The sequence below is a fragment of the Salvelinus namaycush genome, chromosome 4 (genome assembly GCF_016432855.1).
Source record: "Salvelinus namaycush isolate Seneca chromosome 4, SaNama_1.0, whole genome shotgun sequence".
Taxonomy (NCBI): domain Eukaryota; kingdom Metazoa; phylum Chordata; class Actinopteri; order Salmoniformes; family Salmonidae; genus Salvelinus; species Salvelinus namaycush.
In genome coordinates this window covers 13,049,294-13,073,509 of record NC_052310.1, presented here as the reverse complement: position 1 = coordinate 13,073,509, position 24,216 = coordinate 13,049,294, and the positions used below count along the sequence as shown (strand labels likewise).

Genomic DNA, 24,216 nt, shown 5'->3' with positions numbered 1-24,216 from the left:
AGAAACAGAAGACAAGGGGCAGTCAGACAAGGTTTTGACTCTAGACAGAGCCAAGTTAAGAAAAATACGGAGGGTACGGGGCAACAGAGGACAAACAGCAGAGGGGCTAATGATCTTGGAGCGGGGGGGAAAAGTCTCAGCTTCCGGGGATGTAGCCGTGGCACTACAGTGGCGTACCAGCTCCTCAGGCTTGACCTTGTTGGATACAGGTCGTTGCTGCGGAAGCGAAGTGGCCCGGGCCTTACTGAACCCCTCCCAGAGGTCCTGGTACTCTGTTGAGCTGGCGGAGAGGTCCTGGAAATTTCCGAGCCCCAAGGAAGACGTCCCGGGGCAGGCAGAGCTGACTTCAGGCAATGAGTGTGGCAGGATGGGCTCCAGCCCACGATGGCACCAGTAGCCCAGTCAACCAGCAGGAATTGTATCGTCTCGCTGTGGTTCCGACACTCGTAGGTTGACGGGAGGGGTGGGTCTGGTGGGTGACCCGGCCTATAGAGCGCCCGTCCAGTGCTCTAACACCCATGGGAATGGAGAGGGGTTGAGTGGGGATGCCCAGCTCGGACGCCAGGGTAATGTCCATGAGACTCACATCGGCCCCCAAGTCAATGAATACCTGGAGAGACTTGGACTGGTCACCCCACCGCAGGATGGAACGCAATACAGACAACTCTGGGTCTCAAGTCTGTGTACGCGTTCGGCTGGAGATAGCCTAGCCCTGCAGAGCTGCATCGGCTCGGGAAGATGTGAATCGGCAGTCTCCGGAGGCTCTTGGAGAACTCGGGTAAGCTCGGATGGGGGGTGGAGGGGGATGGAGACAAGCACAAGGGCAGGTGAAACAGATCAGGGAGTGACATACCCAATGGAGCAGTTACACAATAACAGAGGAAGAAAACCGAGAGGCTGTAACATACACTGTCAGGAAAGTAGACCGGACAGAACGGACGTCCTGCTAACAACGATGTGAACACGAATGGCTGTGTTCACACAGCCCAATTCCGATATTTTTCCCACTAATTGGTCTTTTAACCAATTATGTCCGATTTTTTTCATAGCAGATATTTTTTCAGAGCTGATGTGATTGGTCAAAAGACCAATTCGTGAAAGAAATATCATAATTGGGCTGCCTGTCTAAATGCAGCCGTTGTGTCCAGCAGTCCAGCCTCAGCACTTGGCCAATGTGCTAGTATCGCAGCAGTAGATAGCCCAGTATGATTGATTGCTGAGTGTTTGTGTTTGACATTGTCAGCTACTAGAGGGTTTTCTTGAATGAAACAATAAGTAGAATCAGTGTGTATAAGTAGAATAAACCCATAATAAACTAAATGAATAGGTTAGTTAAAACACCAGTTAATGAAATGCAGGTACCTGTATGTGTGTTTACACTCAACTGGTTGTCTGGCTGTTACAGAGGAATCATCACCCCTCAAGTAAAGCCGAGCTCTTTTTACAGGGGAGGATGACAGACTGAACACAGGTAAACAAGAGGCCCTTGTGATGTGTTGTCCTCCTGGGGACCAGAAACAGGATCCCATTGACAGACACAATGACCTGGGGGATCTGTCTAGCTTGGTTTCTGTCTGTGGACAACCCAAAAAACCTGTGGACATAACCCCCCCACCCACCCCCTCCTGCCCCTCATCCTCTCTCTCTCTCTTTCCCTCTCTCAATTATTTTTCAATTTAAGGGCTTTGTTGGCATGGGAAACATATGTTAACATTGCCAAAGCAAGTGAAATAGATAATAAACAAAAGTGAAATAAACAATAAAAATGTACAAATAACATAACACTCACAAAAGTTCCAAAAGAATAAAGAAAATAATAAATGTCATATTAAGTATATATACAGTGTTGTAATGATGTGCAAATAGTTCATGTACAAAAGGGAAAATAAATAAACAAATATAGGTTTTATATACAATGGTGTTTGTTCTTCACTGGTTGCTCTTTTCTAATGGCGAAAGGTCACAAATCTTGCTGCTGTGATTGCACACTGTGGTATTTCACCCAATAGATATGGGAGTTTGTTTTCACATTCTTTGTGGGTCTGTGTAATCTGAGGGAAATATGTGTCTCTAATATGGTCACACATTTGGCAGGAGGTCAGGAAGTGCAGCTTAGTTTCCACCTCATTTTGTGGGCAGTGTGCACATAGCCTGTCTTCTCTTGAGAGACAGGTCTGCCTTCGGCGGCCTTTGTCAATAGCAAGGCTATGCTCACAGTACATAGTCAAAGATTTCCTTAATGTTGGGTCAGTCACAGTGGTCAGGTATTCTGCCACTGTGTACTCTCTGTTTAGGGCCAAATAGCATTCTAGTTTACTCTGTTTTTTTGTAAATTCTTTCCAATGTGTCAAGTGATTATCTTTTTGTTTTCTCCTGATTTGGTTGGGTCTAATTGTGTTGCTGTCCTGGGGCTCTGTGGGGTCTGTTTGTGTTTGTGAACAGAGCCCCAGGACCAGCTTGCTTAGGAGGCTCTTCTCCAGGTTCATCTCTCTGTAGGTGATGGCTTTGTTATGGAAGGTTTGGGAATTGCTTCCATTTAGGTGGTTGTAGAATTTAACGTCTCTTTTCTGGATTTTGATAATTAGCGGGTATCGCCCTAATTCTGCTCTGTATGCATTATTTGGTGTTTTACGTTGTACACAGAGGATATTTTTGCAGAATTCTGCATGCAGAGTCTCAATTTGGTGTTTGCCCCATTTTGGGAATTCTTGGTTGGTGAGCGGACCCCAGACCTCACAACCATAGAGAGCAATGGGTTCTATAACTGATTCAAGTATTTTTAGCCAGATCCTAATTGGTATGTCAAATTTGATGTTCCTTTTGATGGCATAGACGGCCCTTCTTGCCGTGTCTCTCAGATCGTTCACAGCTTTGTGGAAGTTTACTGTGGCACTGATGTTTAGGCCGAAGTATGTATAGTTTTTGTCTGCTCTAGGACAGCGGTGTCTAGATGGAATTTGTATTTATGGTCCTGGCAACTGGTCCTTTTTTTTTTTTCTCTCACTCTCACTCTCACTCTCACTCTCACTCTCACTCTCTCTCGCACTGCAGATCATCAAGCGTAATCTATCCAGCCAATTCAAAGGTCCACAAGGTGCAGTGGGCCTTGCTCAATTAAGTAGGTCAGTTCGTCTGTCTGTCTTCATTACATGCATACATTTGCATATGGTCTATGTGAAATTCAGGCACTGAAGCGAAGTTGGTTCTGTCTAACTGGCTAGGGTAAACGATACCCTTACATTTTATTGACACCAGATTCAGTTGTCAAACAAACTAAATTTACAACGGCCATGGTAAATGTCAAGAGCACAGATTTGATGGAAATGTGTGCTTTATTAGGTACGTTTAAGTATTTTCAAGCACCAGAGACGCTATTACTTTTCATAACATTTTTTTATACTGCTAGTCCTCCTTCAGATTACATTTATATCAACAATGACCTCAAAATATTTCATATACATGCAAATGTGTAACTCTGTGTTGTTGTATGTGTCGAACTGCTTCGCTTTATCTTGGCCAGGTCGCAATTGTAAATTAGAACTTATTCTCAACTTGCCTACCTGCTTAAATCAAGGTGAAATAAAATAAATAAATAAATAAAAATAAGACTGACCATAGATTTAGAATGTATCGATTTACAACAGTGAGTGACATCATAAATACCTGTTTCATTCTTAGAACCATTCTCAGTAGAATACCAAATCATGGAATGGTAAGAATTCTACATGAATCTGTGCTGCTAAAGTTTTGGATCAAGGTAACGTTCATTTATTTTCCATCACCCCTTATCATGCTGCCATCTATTGGTGCTAAATGATACTGACTGAGATTAGTGTATCTTGAATGTGTTATGAAATATCCATCTGGCTAAAAATACACTTGTTGACAGGGTTGAGTAATGTCACTATAAGGTATGTGTGTGGCTTTAAGGTATCTTATGAACCATGTGACAGATTTCATAAAACTAATTGGGCGAAGTCTGAGATGTGGGTCATAGTCTATGCTATTTACAAACACGGGAAGGGGACCAGACCGAAGGGGACAAGTTAATTTATATGCCCTACTTTTGACTCCGTCTCGATGTCTTTAAGTTGAACTACAATACTCTCTTAGGGCTTCCAATAGCCAAAGATCAATCTCTCTATCTCCAAGTAAAAGAAAACATGTTGTTTTTGCTTTTCTAATCCTGTAGGATGAGGGCCCACTTAGGTACTTCCATGTACAAGGAAGTAAATGTAGCAGTAAATGACTTGAGAAATATGAGAATATAACACGAAAATAGTCTAAGATTTTCCACCATTTATGTCTCAACATGACAGGCTTATTTGTGCTTATTTGTTCTGAGCTTCAACTGTATGCTAACTGTGTACAGAATGTACACAGTAAGGTATTAACAGCAACAACAGTACACTAGCTCTTTCCCTGTAGGCCTCAGACCCTGTTATAAACAAAATTCAGTTGCTTGGTTACAAAGAAAAACGTGACAAAGCTTGCAACACTCACAGTGTACCCAGGCCAGGCTGACAGTTAAACACAGGGCCTCAGCTGTGTCCACTTAAAAACGTCAGAGCGATGCACTTCCTGGTTTTTATTTACATGGCTCTCGGTGGCTCTTATGTATAATTCACAGCCAGGGAGATGGAATGATCCTCGACAAACACGGCTGTACCTTGGGAGAGTATTCCTGTGTCTTCGCTCGGGAGATTGCACCCTCTCTGGCTCTGCACTGATCTGGGGGAGGTGGACTAACTCCAATGCTGGTAAGAAACAAAACATCATATTTTTCTTCTATTCTATAAGTTCAGAACAAAAGAAACTTGATGAAAAGTCATACAGCAGATTCTAGTGTTGATGTCAGTGTTGTAAGAGGTTAGGTTAAATAGGGGGAATGTGAGAATAGGTTAAACATTGTTAATTTAAAGACAAGCTACATAGTAAAATCAATGACTATTCACTCTTTTATTCTACTAAAAGATGGGATTGAGAGTTCTTGTGGTCAAGGTGCATGTTCATTCTCTGCTACAGTGGCAAACAACAGCCGGCTGTGTCATGTCCTTAGCTGTAATGTGATGAGCTTAGTTACAGTGAGACAAGCCTATTGTCATGGATACAAGGGATTATGGCAATATCTATTACATCAAGTTCTGGTTCTACTAGTAATTCCATTGTTCTACTGTCTACTTCATGTGTAAAGGAGAAATTAACAGCTTTGTTACGATCCCTGAAGTAGTTAGAACCATAGAAAACTGAATAACATATTGATGGAACAGGTTAAAGCTTAACCAAGGAAACCACCTTTAATCAAACTTGTTAAACACTAAACTCATAACAAGTTGCATCTCCTTTATTTATTCAAGCACCATGGCCAAGGGAAAAAAGCAGTCAAAAGAGCCCAAAGGCCGGAAGATCACCCTGAAGATGGCAAAGCTGGCTCTGAAGCTGACCGTGGACGGCAAACGTCGGCTGGACCTCAGCAACATGGAGATCGCCAGCTTTCCCAAGTGCATCTTGAAGCTGTGTGATGTGGACGAGCTGGACCTGAGCCGCAACATGCTCAAGAAGATCCCTGACTCCATCGACAAGTTCGTCAACCTCCGCTCGCTGGATCTCCACAGCAACCAGCTGGACCACGTTCCGGAAGCTATTGGGCACCTCCAGAACCTATACAGCCTCAACCTGTGTAACAACCTACTGAGCAGTATAGGACTCCCCAACGAGATCGGCCTCCTGCAGAAGCTGAGGAGCCTCAACCTGGGCATGAACCTCCTTGAAAGCATCCCGTCCTCCATCGCAGCCCTCAAGGAGCTGCGCCACCTGGGCCTGTTCAACAACCGCCTGACCCGGGTGCCCGAGTGCCTCCGCAACCTGCCCCACCTTGAGAGCGTCAACCTGAAGTGTAACCCAATCCCCTCGGGGGATGACAAAGGCATAGACCCCATCCAGAGGGTGGAATGTCTGTACCTGGTGAGGGAGAGCTGCCTGTGTACCTCCTGCCTCAAGAAGGTCAAAGACGCCAGGCAGAAGTTGGACAGCAGGCTAAGCAGAGCCCCTGCTCATGGGAGGTCCATCTTCGCCGGCCTGATCACACCCAACTCGGTGGCGCAGGAGGACCAGGCCACCTGGAGGTGATTGAGGAACCAGGGTTGTGACTAGATGGAGTACAGCTATGACCGGAAGTGACTTTTCATGGCAGGTTAGGATAGCCTCTAAGCTAACCCTAACCCTTTTCCTAACCTTAACCTAATACTCCTAACCTACTGCATTATTTATGCTAATCTGCTGCGTAAGTTCTCCTAACCTGCTACAAAAAAGTCCCTTCCGGGAAGCTCTATTCCACCAAGACAGAACCAGGAACCAGGTCCAGCATGATGTCATCAAAAGGTCATCAAGGACAGATTATTTAGGATGAGAACAGTCCAGGTGCTCCATTGCGATAGCTACTTATTACAAACAATGTATATTAAGCATATCAGGAATTCTGGAAGACAAAAACATTACAGAGGTTACAGTCACACATCCGTAACCACAGCTTTTTATAAGCTGCTGGGTCTGTGGTCTGTTCTACTCTACCACCCTCTAGAGTTTGGACTACTGTAATGTTCTTCAACAAACGATTGGAAGATAACCTGCCTTAGCTTCACTATACAGTATTCTCATGTGGTGTATTCTAAATCCTGTCACATGTTTCTGTTAATAAATACGATTTCATTCTCATTCTTCATCTGATTATCTGTCTCTTCTGTTCCAGTAAGGAATCACACTAGGCCCAAGACAACAACATCCCAGACATAGTTTTTATTTAGTATTTTACCAGGTAAGTTGACTGAGAACACATTCTCATTTACATCAACAACCTGGAGAATAGTTACAGGGGAGAGGAGGGGGGATGAATCAGACAATTGGAAACCTAGGGCAAAAATATACAGTACCAGTCAAAGGTTTGGACACACGTTGGACACACAACGGGTTTTTCTTTATTTTTACTATTTTCTACATTGTAGAATAATAGTGAAGACATCAATACTATGAAATAACACATATGGAATCATGTAGTAACCAGAACAGGGTTAAACAATCAAAATATATTTTATATTTGAGATTCTTCAAAGTAGCCACCCTTTGCCTTGATGACAGCTTTGCACACTCTTGGCATTCTCTCAACCAGCTTCATGAGGTAGTCACCTCGAATTGATTTCAATTAACAGGTGGGCATTGTTAAAAGTTAATTTGTGGAAATTCTTACCTTCTTAATGTGTTTGAGCCAATCAGTTGTGTTGTGACAAGCTAGGGGTGGTATACAGAAGATAGCCCTATTTGGTAAAAGACCAAGTCCATTTTATGGCAAGGACAACTCAAATAAGCAAAGAGAAATTACAGCCTATCATTACTTTAAGAGATGGAGGTCAGTCAATACGGAACATTTCAAGAACTTTGAATGTTTCTTCAAGTGCAGTTGCAAAAACCATCAAGTGCTATGAAACTGGATTTCATGAGGACCACCACAGGAAAGGAAGACCCAGAGTTACCCCTGCTGCAGAGGATAATTTCTTTAGAGTTACCAGCCTCAGAAATTGCAGCCCAAATAAATGCTTCACAGAGTTCAAGTAACAGACACATCTCAACATCAACTGTTCAGAGGAGACTGCAAGAATCAGGCCTTCATGGTCAAATTGCTGCAAAGAAAGCACTACTAAAGGACACCAACAAGTAGAGACTTGTGTGGGCCAAGAAACACAAGCAATAGACATTAAACCAGTGGAAATCTGTCCTTTGGTCTGATGAGTCCAAATTTGAGATTTTTGGTTCCAACCGCAGTGGGAACTCCTTCAAGATTGTTGGAAAGCATTCCAGGAAAAGCTGGTTGAGAGAATGCCAAGAGTGTGTAAAGCTGTAATCAAGGCAAAGGCTACCTTGAAGAATCTAAAATCTAGAATACATTTTGATTTGTTTAACACTTTTTGTTTACTACATGATTCCATTTGTGTTATTTCATAGTTGTGATGCCTTCACTATTATTCTACATCGTAGAAAATAGTAAAAATTAAGAAAACCCCTTGAATGAGTAGGTGTGTCCAAACTTTTGACTGGTACTTTATGTTTGGCTTGACAATGACAGTGAAGTAGGCAAAAGCACAAACTGATCTGGGACCAGGCTGGCAAAGACTGCCAACACATTTCTGCACCAACCGTGACGGCTTGATAAGGTCTGTGCACACACCTCAGTGGAACAGCCTTGCTATTACCCTATCTTCCATTTTAATAAACCCTTGAGATACAAGGTCATCACCATCTCCAACATTACACCGTATTTACAATATGGCTGCCTGGGGCTGACGCTGACCAGAGAAGTGCTGAGTCAACAAGAAGATAAAGACGCTAAATCGATAGATTAACTAGTTAGCCAACAGAAACTACACAGTATTGATCTGACCGTTATAAGATCTGGTCACTATCAATGTTAAGAGGTGGTATCTTATAAGATCCTCCTTTCTGTGTTCTGTCTATGCAGCCTTGTCACAGGTGAGCAGTCTAACATGCTTTGCTTTACACACTGCTCACCACTGTGTCAGCGCTATAGGAAATCAATGCACCAGTACACACAGACACACACACATGCACACACTCCGACAGTCAGGCTGGCAGAATGCAGTGGAGCAGAAGCCGTGTGTGTGTGTGTGTGTGTGTGTGTGTGTGTGTGTGTGTGTGTGTGTGTGTGTGTGTGTGTGCGTGCGTGCGTGCGTGCGTGCGTGCGTGCGTGCGTGCGTGCGTGCGTGCGTGCGTGCGTGCGTGTGATGGACTTTAACACTCATCATTCAGACATACGTGGCAGCCAGTGCATACTCTGCTGTCAGAATCACATACTCTGCTGTCCCCATCACATCCATTAGCAGATGAAATGATGGCCCTTGCTAATTGCCAGTGACAGGGTAATGGGGGTTTAGGCATTGTGTCGGGGAGAACGGGAGCTGCAGGGGCACATGGGAATCAACTTTGTCTATACAGACGTTACAGGTTTGAACTAATAAGCCCCAATTGGATTTTTCACTGGTCAATTATGACTGTAGAATGCACTCAGTGTGGTTGGAGTCTACCTCCCACATCAAATTATTACTACAGATGTCTGTGTTCTGGTATAACTGAATATATAGTATTAAATATTTAGAAGAAGATTAAAGAATGACTGGCACTGGAATAGCCCAAACAGTGGTTATAGGTTTTCATTTTTGTATTCAATTACATCATTCATTACAGTAAGGGCCCACCCCAGATATGACCCAGATTTCCATTCATCGCATCCTAAATGATTGTCAGTATAACAACAATCTGTGAAGTAATTTAGTCTATACCTGTTTGTAAACGACCCATTAATTTATTTAGATGCCAGATATTTAATGAAGTGTAAGTCCCCAGCATTCCGACTAACGCTACATTGAGTATAATGAATAGTATGTCTGGCACAGTGTCAACCATCGAAAAAAAATCTTTACTGTAGAAACAAATGGTGCAGATCTGCAAAGCCTTCTGTCAATACAGTCACTGCCAAACGGCCCCATAAGAATGGATGGCTGATTCTTGAACACACTGCAAATCAATAAGTCATTCTAAGTCATCACACCTTCAACAGACAGCCAAGACAATCTCACAACTACCACACGTATCCATTATGAAAATGTCCTTAGGTTAAACTATTCATATCAGAGGAGGCTGGTGGGAGGAGCTATAGGAGGACAGGCTCACTGTTATGGCTGGAATGGAATGAATGGAACGGGTCAAACATGGGGTTTCCATATGTTTGATGTGTTTGATACCCTTCCATTTATTCCATCCCAGCCATTACAATGAGCCCATCCTCCTATAGCTCCTCTCACCAGCCTCCTCTGATTAATATTTAACTTGAGAGCAAAGCTCTGGATTCCCATTTGTAGACAGTCAGCAGTAGCGCTAGTCAGCATATTCCAATTCAGTACAAGGACATGCATTGACACAAGAAGAGAGGCTACATCTGTATTATAAACTGGGTGGTTCGAGCCCTGAATTCTGATTGGTTGACAGCAGTGGTATATCAGACAGTATACCACAGGTATGGAAAAACATAGATTTTTACTACTCTAATTACATTGGTAGCCAGTTTATAATAGCATTAAGGCACCTCAGGGTTTGTGGTATATGGCCAATATACCACGGCTAAGGGCTGTATCCAGGCACTCCACTTTGCGTCGTGCGTAGGAACAGCCCTTAGCCATGGTATATTGGCCACATACCACACTCCCTAAAGCCTTATTGCTTAATTACTGTACAGCATTGCTTGCAGGTTTTCACAGCTAGTGCTAAGCCATGATATTTCCCATTTCAAACAATCCATCTTAAACCACTAAACAACAATACAACATGTGATGCACCTCTGAAATAGACATAGGAGCCCATATTTCATGAGCAGCCCAGTGGTTATGACTGAACAAAAACAGCAGTGCCCAGCCCAACCCTAACCATAGCCCTATACGCTATCCATGGTGGTGAGGTTTTTATTGCTGTCTCATTTTGGGCTTGTGCTAGGGTGTGTGTTGCCCTCCCCCCTCTGGGCTCTGTAATAAGAGCATCTGTGGTCTACAGGGCAGTGCTGATTCAATTGCAATGGAGGATTTAAAGCTATTATCCTCCATATGGGAAGACGAGGATGAAGAGGGGGAGAAGTGGAGGAGGAGGATGAGGATGAAGAGAAGAAGTGGAGGATATCTGGGCTGCTGCTGCCTGACTGAGGGACATATTCTTAGAGAGATGCGGAAATGAGGGAGAGAGAAAGGGAGAGAGAGACAATATTCAGAGATCTAGAGATGAGAGAGGCAGAGAGAGGTAATATACAGAGATCTAGAGATGAGAGAGGCAGAGAGAGATAATATACAGAGATCTAAATATGTGAGAGGCAGAGAGAGATACAGAGATCTAGAGATGAGAGAAGCAGAGAGAGATAATACACAGAGATCTAGAGATGACAAAGGCAGAGATAATATACAGAGATATAGAGATGAGAGAGGCAGAGAGAGATAATATACAGAGATCTAGAGATGTGAGAGGCAGAGAGAGATAATATACAGAGATCTAGAGATGAGAGAGGCAGAGAGAGATAATATACAGAGATCTAGAGATGAGAGAGGCAGAGAGAGATAATATACAGAGATCTAGAGATGAGAGAGGCAGAGATGAGAGAAAGAAAAGGAAGAACACAGAGGGAGAAGAAGAGAGAAAGTGAGAAAATGTCAGAACATCTGTGAAAAACAGGGAAGCACACAGCTGTAGCCGATTAAGATGGTAGCTGCCAGCCAGAGAGAGAGGAAGAGAGAGAACAGCAGCTCTACTCCTTATGTGTTTCAGCCCCAGTGAAGCCTGCGCTTGAAAGGACATTCTGATCACACACAGGCATTTACCTGTCAGTGTGGTGTAGTAAGAGTGGGATGAGATCCCCCCTCCCTCCACCCTCCCTACCGGCGTGGTCGCCCTGGCGATGAATAATGCAGCAGGGGTGGGTGGAGGCCACTGAGCGTGTGCGAGGAGGAGGGATCCCTCCCCCTCAGCCTCAGCCCCCTAGCCTGCTGTTGCTGCTGCTGCTGTTGCCTACTGCAGAACGTCAGCGGCAGAGAGGAGAGAAGAGAGGAGAGGCAGGACAGAGGAGAGGATGGTGTGTTGAGAGAGAGTGAGAGAGAGCAAGAGCAAGAGGGGTGCCGGACGGACGGACGGATGAACATGCCCAGAGGGGAGAGTGTGGTCTTCCTGCGATGACAGCCATGCTGAGTCCCAAGATTAGACAGACCAGGAGAGGTGAGAGAGCCGAGCGCGTTGTATTTTTCTCTACCACTACTACCTAACCATACTACTACTACTACCACTACATATCTGAATGGAGCATATGGGCGGTACACACGGGTCGTTCTACTACGATGCTGTCAATGACATCATCATCTCCTGTTTCATCTTGATAATGCTGATCAGATGCTTGTCTGTCAATTGCTGCTTTTGATGCATTGAATGGTGAACGTCAAAATGATGCAGGTGTGTTTAGTTAGTGAATGTGAAACGGTGAATATCACTGGATATAGGGATAGGTCACTTTGTTATCTTTGTTCTGTTATTCTCTCTGAAATAAGATACAATTGAGAGTGTATGAGAAACGAAATGGATTAATTAAATAGATTCAATTAGCTTTGTGGTTCTAAGATACACACATTCTCTGCATAGATGTTGTAATTGGAATGGGATTGCTTCCTTTTATTCATTCAACAAAACACATGACGAAATCCGATTTCAAGTCCTGGTCCATGGAAACCTCATTAAACAGCCCACATCGCAGCTGTTTCACTCTTCTCCTCACCATGTTTTTTTGGAATGAGAGATCCCGCTACTGTACTATATTACACATCATGGACAGTACTGACAGCTAAGCTACAGGCACAGCAGTACACACACACAGCATAGATAAGTACCCCCCCCCCCCCCCCCAATCCGAGTGGAGGCTACTACAGTTTCTCCGGCAACGCAAACACTCCACTAATTCTCAATGGGTTAATACATTCATCAACCGCAGATGAGTCAGTGGAAATGATGCACCTGTAACTCTCCCAGCTCCTTCCCAGGCATCATAAATCACACAGCAACCAGATTCATGAAATGTAATTTCTCAAAATGGATTCCATGCTTGGAGAAAAAGAGCCAGGTAATTTGTCTTGTGGCTGATAAGTCTACCCATCGTGACAGGTTAATGGATAGCTATTCTTCGACGTGGAGAGGGGACTATACATCTATACCGTGGGATGATGAATACACAGCTCAAAAGTGCATTAACAATAGTGACTGGATATCATAGGCCATAGTGCGTGTGTGTGCAATGCAATCATGCAGTCATATTTCTCTATGGTCATGATGACTATCTCTGGGTTGAGTCTTCACCCACGTTGAAACATCATACTGTAAGGTAGGTATGAGATCAACAGGAAAACAGCCACACTTAGTCTATGTCATTACTATGGACCAGAGCCATGTGTTTAGCTAACGTGGCTGCATCCCAATGCTCATTCTAGACATGATATTCCTCATGTAATGTTAATGGGGAGCCAACATGGCTGCCATAGAATGTTGTAGTGTCTTGTAAACGCGTCATAATGCTCATTCTAGACATGATATTCCTCATGTAATGTTAATGGGGAGCCAACATGGCTGCCATAGAATGTGGTAGTGTCTTGTAAACGCGTCATAATGCTCATTCTAGACATGATATTCCTCATGTAATGTTAATGGGGAGCCAACATGGCTGCCATAGAATGTGGTAGTGTCATGTAAATGCATCATATTGCAGAAACCTCAATGTCTCAACTCTCTAAATACATGGCTCTGCTATGGATCCTACAATGTGTAATTACTATGTGTGAGACATATACACCATACGCTAGTAGCAGCACATTGAAGCATGCTAAATAAACAGGTTATACAGAGCACATCTTAGCTGGCGCTTTTAGACATTAGCTCATTGATTGATGGTATTAATGAAGCTCATACACAATATACATTACTCATGATGCACATCCTTGGCAGACTATTCTCTAGGGTCAGGGGGTACACAATACATAGAATCAAGATGGTGGACCACCAATCTACTACTTGTTCATTGAAGATAACTATAGATCCTATGGAGGGGATAGCATGTGTGGGTTTGAATCCCAGAGCTACTGGGAGAGTGAATCATCCATTTACTTAACTTTAAACATGGAAAGAACTAGTATGAACGCACAATCAATGAATTGCTAGTATTTTGTGAAAATGTTCACTTTGAACCACAGTCCCAATGTTACAAATTGAGTGAGACCACATTGTAGCTACACCCATGTCAACACAGGGAAGGTATGAATCACTGTGAGGAGAAATGTCCAAACTGGCTCAGTGTAGCATTTGGCCTACAAACACACACACACACACACACACACACACACACACACACACACACACACACACACACACACACACACACACACACACACACACACACACACACACACACACACACACACACACACACAGATAATTGGGCAGTGTATTCCAAAGCGCCCACGGATTGCAACAGCTGGTGCGAACTACAGTACATGACATTACTATGGCAACATTTACAAATCATTCCTTTATTCCTCTTGGACCCAGTTGGTTTCTTCCTGTGGAGACAAATTTGAAAAGACAGTGTGGAAACTGGAAAACAAGACTCATGAGGTTTCCCCCAAATGTCCGTTTAGAAAACCCACAACGCCACTGTGTCCTGAAACACCACTGATGAAATACATCTGTCCGGAATGACAGAATAATGACTACAGTAGTGAAAGACCTTCTTGTTATAGTTCCAATTAAGACAATATTGTTCTTGTTCGATAATTCTTTGATATTGGGTTCTATTCAATCCGCATCGCAGAAGTTCAGCTTTAGAGAATGATTGAAATTTAAAGGCAATGTTCCCGCTTCGGCGGAGACGTCGGCTCAATCGGAAATGATCTTAACATTTCTTGCGCGGAATCTGTAACGCTTCCGCTTTGAACAGATTGACTAGAGCCCATTGTATCTCACAATAAACCAATTCAAATTCATTCTCACAATAAACCAATTCAAACAAAAGAGCTCAAACGACACTCTACTAACCATGCTTATAGTCCCTCCATGACTCTTGAGTGTACAGTATGCACTTACTCTAATAAGGCTTCCAGGGTAGAACACAGGGCTGTGATTGAGTGGGACCAGCAGTGCAGCCAGACACGGTGACGGAGGCAGAGAGGGATGGTTGTAGACGGAGAGAGAGAGATGGTTAATGTGATATACAGCCCATGTTCCTCTTGTGAGTTTAACCGATTAGGAATGGAGCCAGGCAGCGATGGAGGTAGGAGTGGAAGGGGACCATGATGACTAGGCTATAGTGGCCATGCTATGTTGTGCCACAGCCAAGCCCACAACCAAAGAGTATAGTATACAATGACTGTAAATGAATGAACAGTTTGAACTATCAATTAATTCCAATGAAACATGGTTGGTGGTGCCGGGGATATGTCGGGAAGTGTCTTTTCAGGGTGTCTTCATCTATACCATAGCCTTCCCCATCCTTAGGGTCAGGAGTTTTCTTTGACCATGTGAGAAACTCCTGGCCCTCCATCCCATATCCATCCCATATCGCAAGAGGAAGAAGAAGAAGCAGAAGGAGAATAAGAGAGAAATGACAGAACAAACATTGATTTTCATCCCCCCTTCCGCCTCTGAGCCATCTGTGCATTGATCCTGAGTGTGTCACACAGGATGCTGGATTGATTCTTATAAATTATACATCATAATCAAATAGTTTAGTCTTGTTTGCCTTGCTGCTGTTTGGCTCCGTGAGATGTGTTGCTGAGTGGTTATTCTCTCAGGATGGTCTCTAGAAGCTGTATTCAGGGTTTAGTTGATTTTGGAAAATGGCATGATCAAAGCATGCTGTTTTTTCCACTAGTAATCACCATATGTTACTTTCTGCACAGGCTGTACTGTATTCAAATAAAATTTTATTGGTCACATACACATATTTAGCAGATGTTATTGCGGGTGTAGTGAAATGCTTGTATTTGAGTTGAATAGAAATAACACAAAAAAAAAAAAAAATACTGCAAAGCTGCTTAGGAGCTAGAAGCAGAACTGCCATGTCTGTCAGCGCCATCTTCTCTCTGAGAAAAGATATTGAGTAATACTAAGTGATTCCTGTACTTTTTAATGTATCTCATTTCATCAACTGTGTTGAATAGAGAGCAGACTGATACTGATACAGGATGAGGGACAGCGCGGGACTCCAGAGCCTCCTGACATGAACTGCACCTGAAACGGTCCTTGACTGAGCTCACATTACACTAAAACCCAGAGACAATCCCAGGAGGCCTTGTTATCCCAGTTCAAACAGGTTCCTGGTTCTATTGGTCTGCCAGAACTGACAATAACTCTCTTCCAGGGGCTTTACATTAATCGCTTATATCACCTGAGGCCTCTCCTTTCTTCCCTGTGCCGGGTGGGTCTCCAGCCACCTCTACCCGTGGGAGGAAGGGGGGCCTCAGCCTCAGCTCCAGGGCGGGACGTGGTGTGTGTGGTATGTGCCTCACCATGGCAACCCTGGAGCGCACACACACTGTGTGTATGTGCCTGTCTCCCTGCTGCTTAAATGTGTATTTGTATTCATGTTTGTATGTGTATCTCCACTCTCCAGCCCGGTCCAAGAGCATGGTGATGGGAGATGTGTCCCGGGGCCCAATCCGCCCGTCCTCCCCCAGTCTCCAGGAGGGGGCTCTGAAAGCTGGCTGGCTGAAGAAACAGAGGAGCATCATGAAGAACTGGCAGCTGAGATGGTTTGTCCTACGCTCCGACCAGCTTTTCTTCTACAAAGAGGAGGAGGAGACCAAGCCACAGGTACTGAACGTTCACACCTAAGCTCTTCTTCATGTTCTTACAGAGGTTAGCTGACATCCTTTATTTGGTTGAATGTGGGACCTTACTATAAAGTCAACGTCGCAGGTTCAGATCCTCTCCTGTCACGCCCTGACCTTAGAGAGCCTTTTTATTTCTCTATTTGGTTAGGGTGGGCATTCTAGTTTTTCTATTTCTTTGTTGGCCGGGTATGGTTCCCAATCAGAGGCAGCTGTCTATCACGGTCTCTGATTGGGGATCATACTTACGCAGCCTTTTTTCCACCTTTAGTTGTAGGATCTTGTTTGTGTGTAGTTGCTTTCTGCACTGCATGTTACGTTCGTTTTTATATTTTGTATTTTTTTCGGTGTCATTTAAATAAAAGTAAAATGTACGCCTACCACGCTGCACCTTGGTCCAATCCATCTCTAAACGAACGTGACACCACGCTGCACCTTGGTCCAATCCATCTCTAAACGAACGTGACAGAAGATCCCACCACCAAAGGACCAAGCAGCGTGGCCAGGAGGAGCAGGGATCCTGGGCCGGGAGAAAAGGGAGTGGAGAACATCATGGACATGGGAGGAGATTATGGCAGGAGACAAGACCCTGCCATGGAAGCAGGCGGAGGCAGCGAAGGAGGATCAACGACGACTCCGGTGTTCACAACCACGACGGAAGCCCGAGAGGCAGCCCCCAAAAAAGGGGGGTTTCACACGGAGTGGTCGGCGGAGCCGAGGGGTGAACCAGAGCCAGTCAGGGAGTTGAGTGAGGAACTCGACGAAAGATTCCGGAGAGAAGTGTTGGCGTTGAGAGTGCTGCAGAGCGGGCGTGCTGAGGAGCGTGACACCAGTCCGGTGTCATGTGCACCAGTTTCACGCATCTGGCCTCCAGTGCGCCTCCTCAGTCCGGTACGTCCTGTGTCTCCTCCATGCACTCGCACTGAGGTGTGTGTCACCGTTCCGGTACAATGTGTGCCGGTTCTACGCACCGTGTCTCCAGTGAGCCTTCACAGCCCAGTGCGTCCTGTGCCAGCGCCCCGCACTTGCCGGGCTAAAGTGAGCATCCAGCCAGGACGGGTTGTGCCAGCTCTACGCTCCAGACCTCCAGTGCGCCTCCACGGTCCAGTATATCCTGTGCCAGCTCCATGCACCCGGCCTCCAGTGATGATCCATGGCCCGAAGCCTCCAGTGATGATCCATGGCCCAAAGCCTCCAGTGATGATCCATGGCCCGGAGCCTCCAGTGATGATTCATGGCCCAGAGTCTCCAGCGACGGTCTGCAGTCCAGAGCCTCCAGCGATGGTCTGCAGTCCAGAGCCTCCAGCGACGGTCTGCAGTCCAGAGCCTCCAGCGACGGTCGGCAGTCCAGAGCCTCCAGCGACAGTCGGCAGTTCAGAGCCTCCAGCGACAGTCGGCAGTCCAGAGCCTCCAGCGACAGTTGGCAGTTCAGAGCCTCCAGCAACGGTCTGCGGTCCAGAGCTTTCAGTGACAGTCTGCAGCCTAGAGCCTCCAGCGAGGGTTCCCAGTCCGGAGCCTCCTGCGAGGGTTCCCAGTCCGGAGCCTCCGGCGACGATCTACGGTCCGGAGTCCCCGACGACGATCTACGTTCCGGCGTCCCCGGCGACGATCCACGGTCCGGAGCCTCCGGCGACGATCCATGGTCCGGAGCATCCGGCGACGATCCACGGTCCGGTTCCTCCGGTGACAATCTACGGTCTGGAGTCCCCGGCGACGATCTACGGTCCGGTTCCTCCGGCGACGATCTACGGTCAGGTTCCTCCGGCAACGATCCATGGTCCGGAGCCTCCGGCAACGATCCACGGTCAGGTTCCACGGAAGCGGAGCGGGGTCCACGTCTCGAACCGGAGCCGCCACCGAGGCTAGATGCCCACCCGGACCCTCCCCCATGGAGTCAGGTTTTGCGGTCGGAGTCCGCACCTTTGGGGGGAGGTACTGTCACGCCCTGACCTTAGAGAGCCTTTTTATTTCTCTATTTGGTTAGGTCGGGGTGTGATTTGGGTGGGCATTCTAGTTTTTCTATTTCTATGTTGGCCGGGTATGGTTCCCAATCAGAGGAAGCTGTCTATCGTTGTCTCTGATTGGGGATCATACTTAGGCAGCCTTTTTCCCACCTTAGTTTGTGGGATCTTGATTTTGTATAGTTACTGTGTAGCCTGCAGAATGTTACGTTCGTTTATATTTTGTTGTTTTTTGGTGTTCATCTAATAAAGTAAGATGTACACTTACCACGCTGCACCTTGGTCTCCTCATTCCGACGATGAGCGTAACATCTCCACAAATACTTTGCTTGTTTGCTGTGGTTTTTCCATCCATTCCTGAGACACGCAGGTCAAATGGCCAATAGAAAATAAAGATCTTTCTATACCATGACCTAGCCTGGATGGATTACATTGAGGAAAATCAGGAGGAAAATCAGGATAAAACATAATTTTGATACCGTCACTCAGTGTTGGTCATGAGTCACGACACCTGTTGATTGACACCTTTTAATCACAGGCTGTCAATAGTCATCCAGCCAGAACTGATTTCTCTACACACACACCTCCCTGTGCAGTATTCAGGATGTGTGCGAGTGTCAATCTGGACGCTTTCCCCCCATCTAATCAATAGGAATCGGAGCAGGGCACTGCGTAGGCACATCACACATCAAGGTCTCACACTGAGATGAAAGGAAATTATAATTGGAGGAAGGACATTTGCACAAAAGCGATCTATAGCCATTCCTCATCATGTAGAGCAGGTCATTAAGGAATGGATTGGTGTTAGAGCCAGAGAGTTTGCTCCAAGACACATTCTGAAGGAAAAACAATCTCAGATCTTGAGTTACATTTTGGTTCTTCTCATTCATTCGTTCCCACCAGCAGTATTCAAGCCACATTGTACGCTTGGGAGATGTGCTTCTGGGCTGCTAGTCCTGCGCCAACGTTCTACCAATTTGTTGCCATGGCGACTAATGTGGTGACAGCTTGGCCTCTAGTTTGGCCATTTGGAAGATCGCAGCCTGTTTGATGTGGGATAGTGCCAGCTCCAGACTGGTAGGATGAGACCAATTTTCCTTCTGCGTAGTCTCTAATTAACAGGCCTTGATTCCGTTGTTAAATTACTATCGATCTGCATTTGATAATGTGTACATCTTCATCATTGGATAGATTAAAGAGATCAATATAAATAACGAGATCTTCGGTCTATTTTCTACCCTAATATTCTCATCATGATTTAATCAATATTTGTGATTTAATCGATTAGAGTCTCACTGAGGTATCGTTAATCTTTGGTTTCAAATTGATCTATTCCCAAATGCTGCTGATTCCTGTGTTCCAGTTAAGTCCTTCTCGGTTTGTTCGTTCCAGGGCTGCATACCCCTGCAGGGCTGTCAGGTGAATGAGCTCACCGCCAACTCAGAAGAACCAGGGAGACATCTTTTTGAAATCGTTCCAGGTGAGGTGATCCATCAACCCCAAACCCTCTCCTATTCTCACAAAAAAAATACATGTGCTGTCAAAGTCAGGCATCACTGCACAGAGCTGATATTTAACATTGCAGTTCTCAATACCACAGTAGGCCAGCAGGGGGCAATGCTGATGTTTAACAACGGTGTCTGGTGTAGAGAATGTAGATGTAGGACACATGCAGTACACACTACTGACTGGTAGATGAGCTTGCACTCAATGCACTGTGCAATTATATGACCAGCTAAGAATTGCTTTCGAAATCCTGTGGATGGTAATCTCTCTCATAACATCATTTCCAAACTAAGACTCCAGAATCAGAACTAATCTCGAAGAACACATTAATACCTCAGGGAGAAAAGAGAATCTCCTGGCCTTGTCCAGGCTTATCGACCCCAATACCTGGGTCTCATGTCTATCAGGAGTCTGTTACTGTTGACATGCATACACAGACAATACACAGCGTCGTCTGGGGGCGAGTGTGCTGGAAAGACCCTACTCAATCAGCTCTTCAAGCTTTTGGTCGCGCTCAATACAGCCAAATGGTCATTTTCAATGAAAGTCACTCAGAGTATGCGAGTTAACTATATCACTCAGTAAAGGGTATTTGCTAGGTGGTTTTTCCCCCTGTTTATTGTTGTCGACGGGCTAGTGGGTCCCTGTGTGTTTTATTTATGCTGAGTAAATATTGCAGGAGAGTGTGACCCCAATCAGCCAAGTGTGGATGGGCCAGGCAGGCAGCACACAGGCAGACAAAGCCATTTCTGAAGAGCATTAAAACAGTGCGACAGTGAGAATAGAAAGGGGATTGAATTTCAATCTGGTCTGTGCACTTTACATACCTTTCACTCCCAAACCCAACTCATCCCCTCAATACCCCCTACATCTAATGTTTACAAGATATTCAACCCTCAGGCCCTTGTTTTTTTTCTCTTTCTCCCCCTTTGTTTTATTCTTAATCAGCTTAAATGAAAGCCTTTTTTGCTTCTCAGCTTTGAAATGAACAGCCACTGAGGGCTTAGGTTGACTTTCGCACTACGATAAAGATCCACTCTAGCACTTTAGTAAGAGGGGTTGGGAAACAGGGGATCATGGTAAACAAGTATTACTGTAAGGCTTCAACAGAGGCGCAGGGAAGCTTTCTGTACACTTCTTACAGTGGGTCCACAGGGAATAATACATTGACCCATATCAGCCAAAATGTCTCCATACAGTATGGAGTCAGATCCACTTTGGACCGATGGTCCTATGTCCTCATTCATACTATCCATTTCAACACCGGTTCTGGCACAGAGCAGTGCCTGCAATTCGTTTAACAATTTGGCTTTTGACTGCAGGGGGTTAGAGAGCCCATGACTCCTGAGGCTACTGTCTATATGATGTTCATATACGTTTGATGAATTCCTCTTAGCACCTTTCGTTTCCTGTTACTGCGTTGCGTCATCCTTTCAGAGCAAGGCTGGGCGATAGGGTGTTCCTGGTTCTCAGTTCACTGACTCTCTCCATGCATGAGCTCTGGCAATAAACGCCCTTGCAGGTCATGTTTGTTGTGGACACTTTAAGGTCCTTGCCCTGTACAAACGAAAGAGAAGCAAAGGCCCCTGCAAACTGAGACTAACTCGTCAAGGGTACAAGTAGCTAGATTTTCATTGGGGTCCAAAGTTTGGCAGGTGATGATACATTGAGGCATGATACATCTCCACAAGAACATCTACGTTGATAGACATCCTGTATGACCAAATGAACCTCTCTGATAGCATTTATTCTGTCCTCATATCCAAGGGCTTTATTAAACTAGTTTGGGAGGCCTAATATCCTTGGGACCTAGAAAGCAAGCAATGAACCAAAACACAGCCAAATCCAACAATCCATTTTGGTTCAACTGAAAGTATACGGCTATGACTGAAAGCCTATCAGATTAAGGAACAGTTGTAATAATCTGTGGTTTTTAAATGCTGTCTGTGCTTAAAGGGGCTACTCAAGGCTAAGCTTCCTTTTGTGTTGGTCTCTAGCCATAAAGCCAGCTGGGAAACAACAGCCAGGAAAGGATGGTGCACTGATACACAAACACACACACACACACACACACACACTAAAGCACAAGCCTGGGTAAACGTGACTACTTCAGCGAATTCATTATTGCAGGCTACTTGTTTAGCCAGTGCATGTGCAAACACACACACACACACACACACACACACACACACACACACACACACACACACACACACACACACACACACACACACACACACACACACACACACACACACACACACACACACACACACACACACACACTTGGAGCCTGTCCCCTGCCCCCAGCTCTCCCAGAGAGTATTTAACTAAGTTCAGCCTTATCAAATATCTGTTTGTCTATCCCCTTCCCCAACACGTGCAACATCCATGGGTTTTATAAAGCACACCGGTAACAGTTCTAGACAAAGGGACAGTCCTCCTCTCTAAAGACTTACAGTACTTCTGCTCTGAGTTCAGCTTGCTGTCAGTGCTGAATGTCTGTCTGATCATTCCTTACAGACCAGGCTGACACGGAATAGGGATAGACTACAACAAGATCCTTATAAGTCTCTATAGTTAATTGCTGTGTGAAATGACGTGATTCTGATTGGTTTATGACCTTGTTTACTTGAGTAATGTAACCCATGTTGGAAAAGTAGACAATATTAATGCATACCTACATTTCATCTGAGCTTCAGTGTGAGCTCTTCTTACTTGATATGCATAAACTGTCAGCAACTACAACAATGGTTCACTTCATGACCCCAGATAGCTCGTTTCCATTTCTTACGCAACACTAAGTGCATTAAGTCCCATGTTTACGGATGGAAAAAGGCAAAGTGCTGGGTTTAAGTCCCCAGTCTATGGATGGAAACGAGCTAAGTGCTGGGTTTAAGTCCCATGTTTACGGATGGAAACAAGCAAAGTGCTGGGTTTAAGTCCCACGTCTATGGATGGAAACGAGCTAAGTGCTGGGTTTAAGTCCCACGTCTATGGATGGAAACGAGCTAAGTGCTGGGTTTAAGTCCCATGTTTACAGATGGAAACGAGCTAAGTGCTGGGATTAAGTCCCATGTCTATGAAAGGAAACGAGCTAAGTGCTGGGTTTGAGTCCCATGTCTCTGAGTAGCATGCTGGAATTAATACACGCCATTTATCAAATGTTTTTATCAAAAGCGACTTACAGTCATGCATGCATACAGTACCAGTCAAAAGTTTGGACACACCTACGCATTCAAGGGTTTTCTTTATTTTTTTTTACTATTTTCTACATTGTAAAATAATAGTGAAGACATCAAAACTATGAAATAACACATATGGAATCATGTAGTAATCAAAAAAGTGTTAAACAAATCAAAATATATTTTATATTTCAGATTCTTCAAAGTAGCCACACGTTGCCTTGATGACAGCTTTGCACACTCTTGGCATTCTCTCAACCAGCTTCATGAGGTAGTCACCTGGAATGCATTTCAATTAACAGGTGTGCCTTGTTAAAAGTTAATTTGTGGAATTTCTTTCCTTCTTAATGTGTTTGAGCCAATCAGTTGTTTTGTGACAAGGTAAGGGTGGTATACAGAAGATACCCTATTTTGTAAAAGACCAAGTCCATATTATGGCAAGAACAGCTCAAATAAGCAAAGAGAAATGACAGTCCATCATTACTTTAAGACATGAACGTCAGTCAATCCAGTAAATTTCAAGAACTTTGAAAGTTTCTTCAAGTGCAGTCGCAAAAACCATCAAGCACTGTGATGAAACTGGGTCTCATGAGGACTGCCTCAGAAATTGCAGCCCAAATAAATGCTTCACAGAGTTCAAGTAACAGACACATCTCAACATCAACTGTTCAGAGGAGACCGCGTGAATCAGGCCGTCATGGTCGAATTGCTGCAAAGAAACAACTACTAAAGGACACCAATAAGAAGAAGAGACTTGCTTGGGCAAAGAAACACGAGCAATAGACATTAGACCGGTGGAAATATGTCCTTTTGTCTGATGTCCAAATTTGAGATTTTTGTGAGACGCAGAGTAGGTGAACGTATGATCTCCACATGTGTGGTTCTCAATGTGAAGCATGGAGGAGGAGGTGTGGGGGTGCTTTGCTGGTGACACTGTCAGTGATTTATTTAGAATTCAAGGCACACTTAACCAGCATGGCTACCACAGAATTCTGCAGTGATACGCCATCCCATCTGGTTTGTGCTTAGTGGGATTATCATTTGTTTTTCAACAGGACAATGACCCAAACACACCTCCAGGCTGTGTAAGGGCTATTCGACCGA

The 24,216-nt window shown here is 44.8% G+C and overlaps 2 protein-coding genes across 2 annotated transcripts; both read left to right on the top strand.

The window, feature by feature from the left end:
- Positions 1 to 4,495: 4,495 nt before the first annotated feature.
- On the top strand, positions 4,496 to 6,713 carry LOC120045448 (leucine-rich repeat-containing protein 18-like). Its single transcript, XM_038990332.1, has 2 exons — positions 4,496 to 4,760; positions 5,358 to 6,713. Exon 2 carries the CDS (start codon positions 5,362 to 5,364, stop codon positions 6,127 to 6,129), a length of 768 nt encoding a protein of 255 aa, XP_038846260.1. The 5' UTR covers positions 4,496 to 4,760; positions 5,358 to 5,361; the 3' UTR covers positions 6,130 to 6,713.
- A 5,067-nt stretch (positions 6,714 to 11,780) lies between these two features.
- LOC120045370 (rho GTPase-activating protein 22-like) lies at positions 11,781 to 16,464 on the top strand. Its single transcript, XM_038990245.1, has 2 exons — positions 11,781 to 11,814; positions 16,244 to 16,464. The coding sequence occupies exons 1-2, from the start codon at positions 11,781 to 11,783 to the stop codon at positions 16,462 to 16,464; spliced, it is 255 nt and encodes an 84-aa protein (XP_038846173.1).
- Positions 16,465 to 24,216: the final 7,752 nt, after the last annotated feature.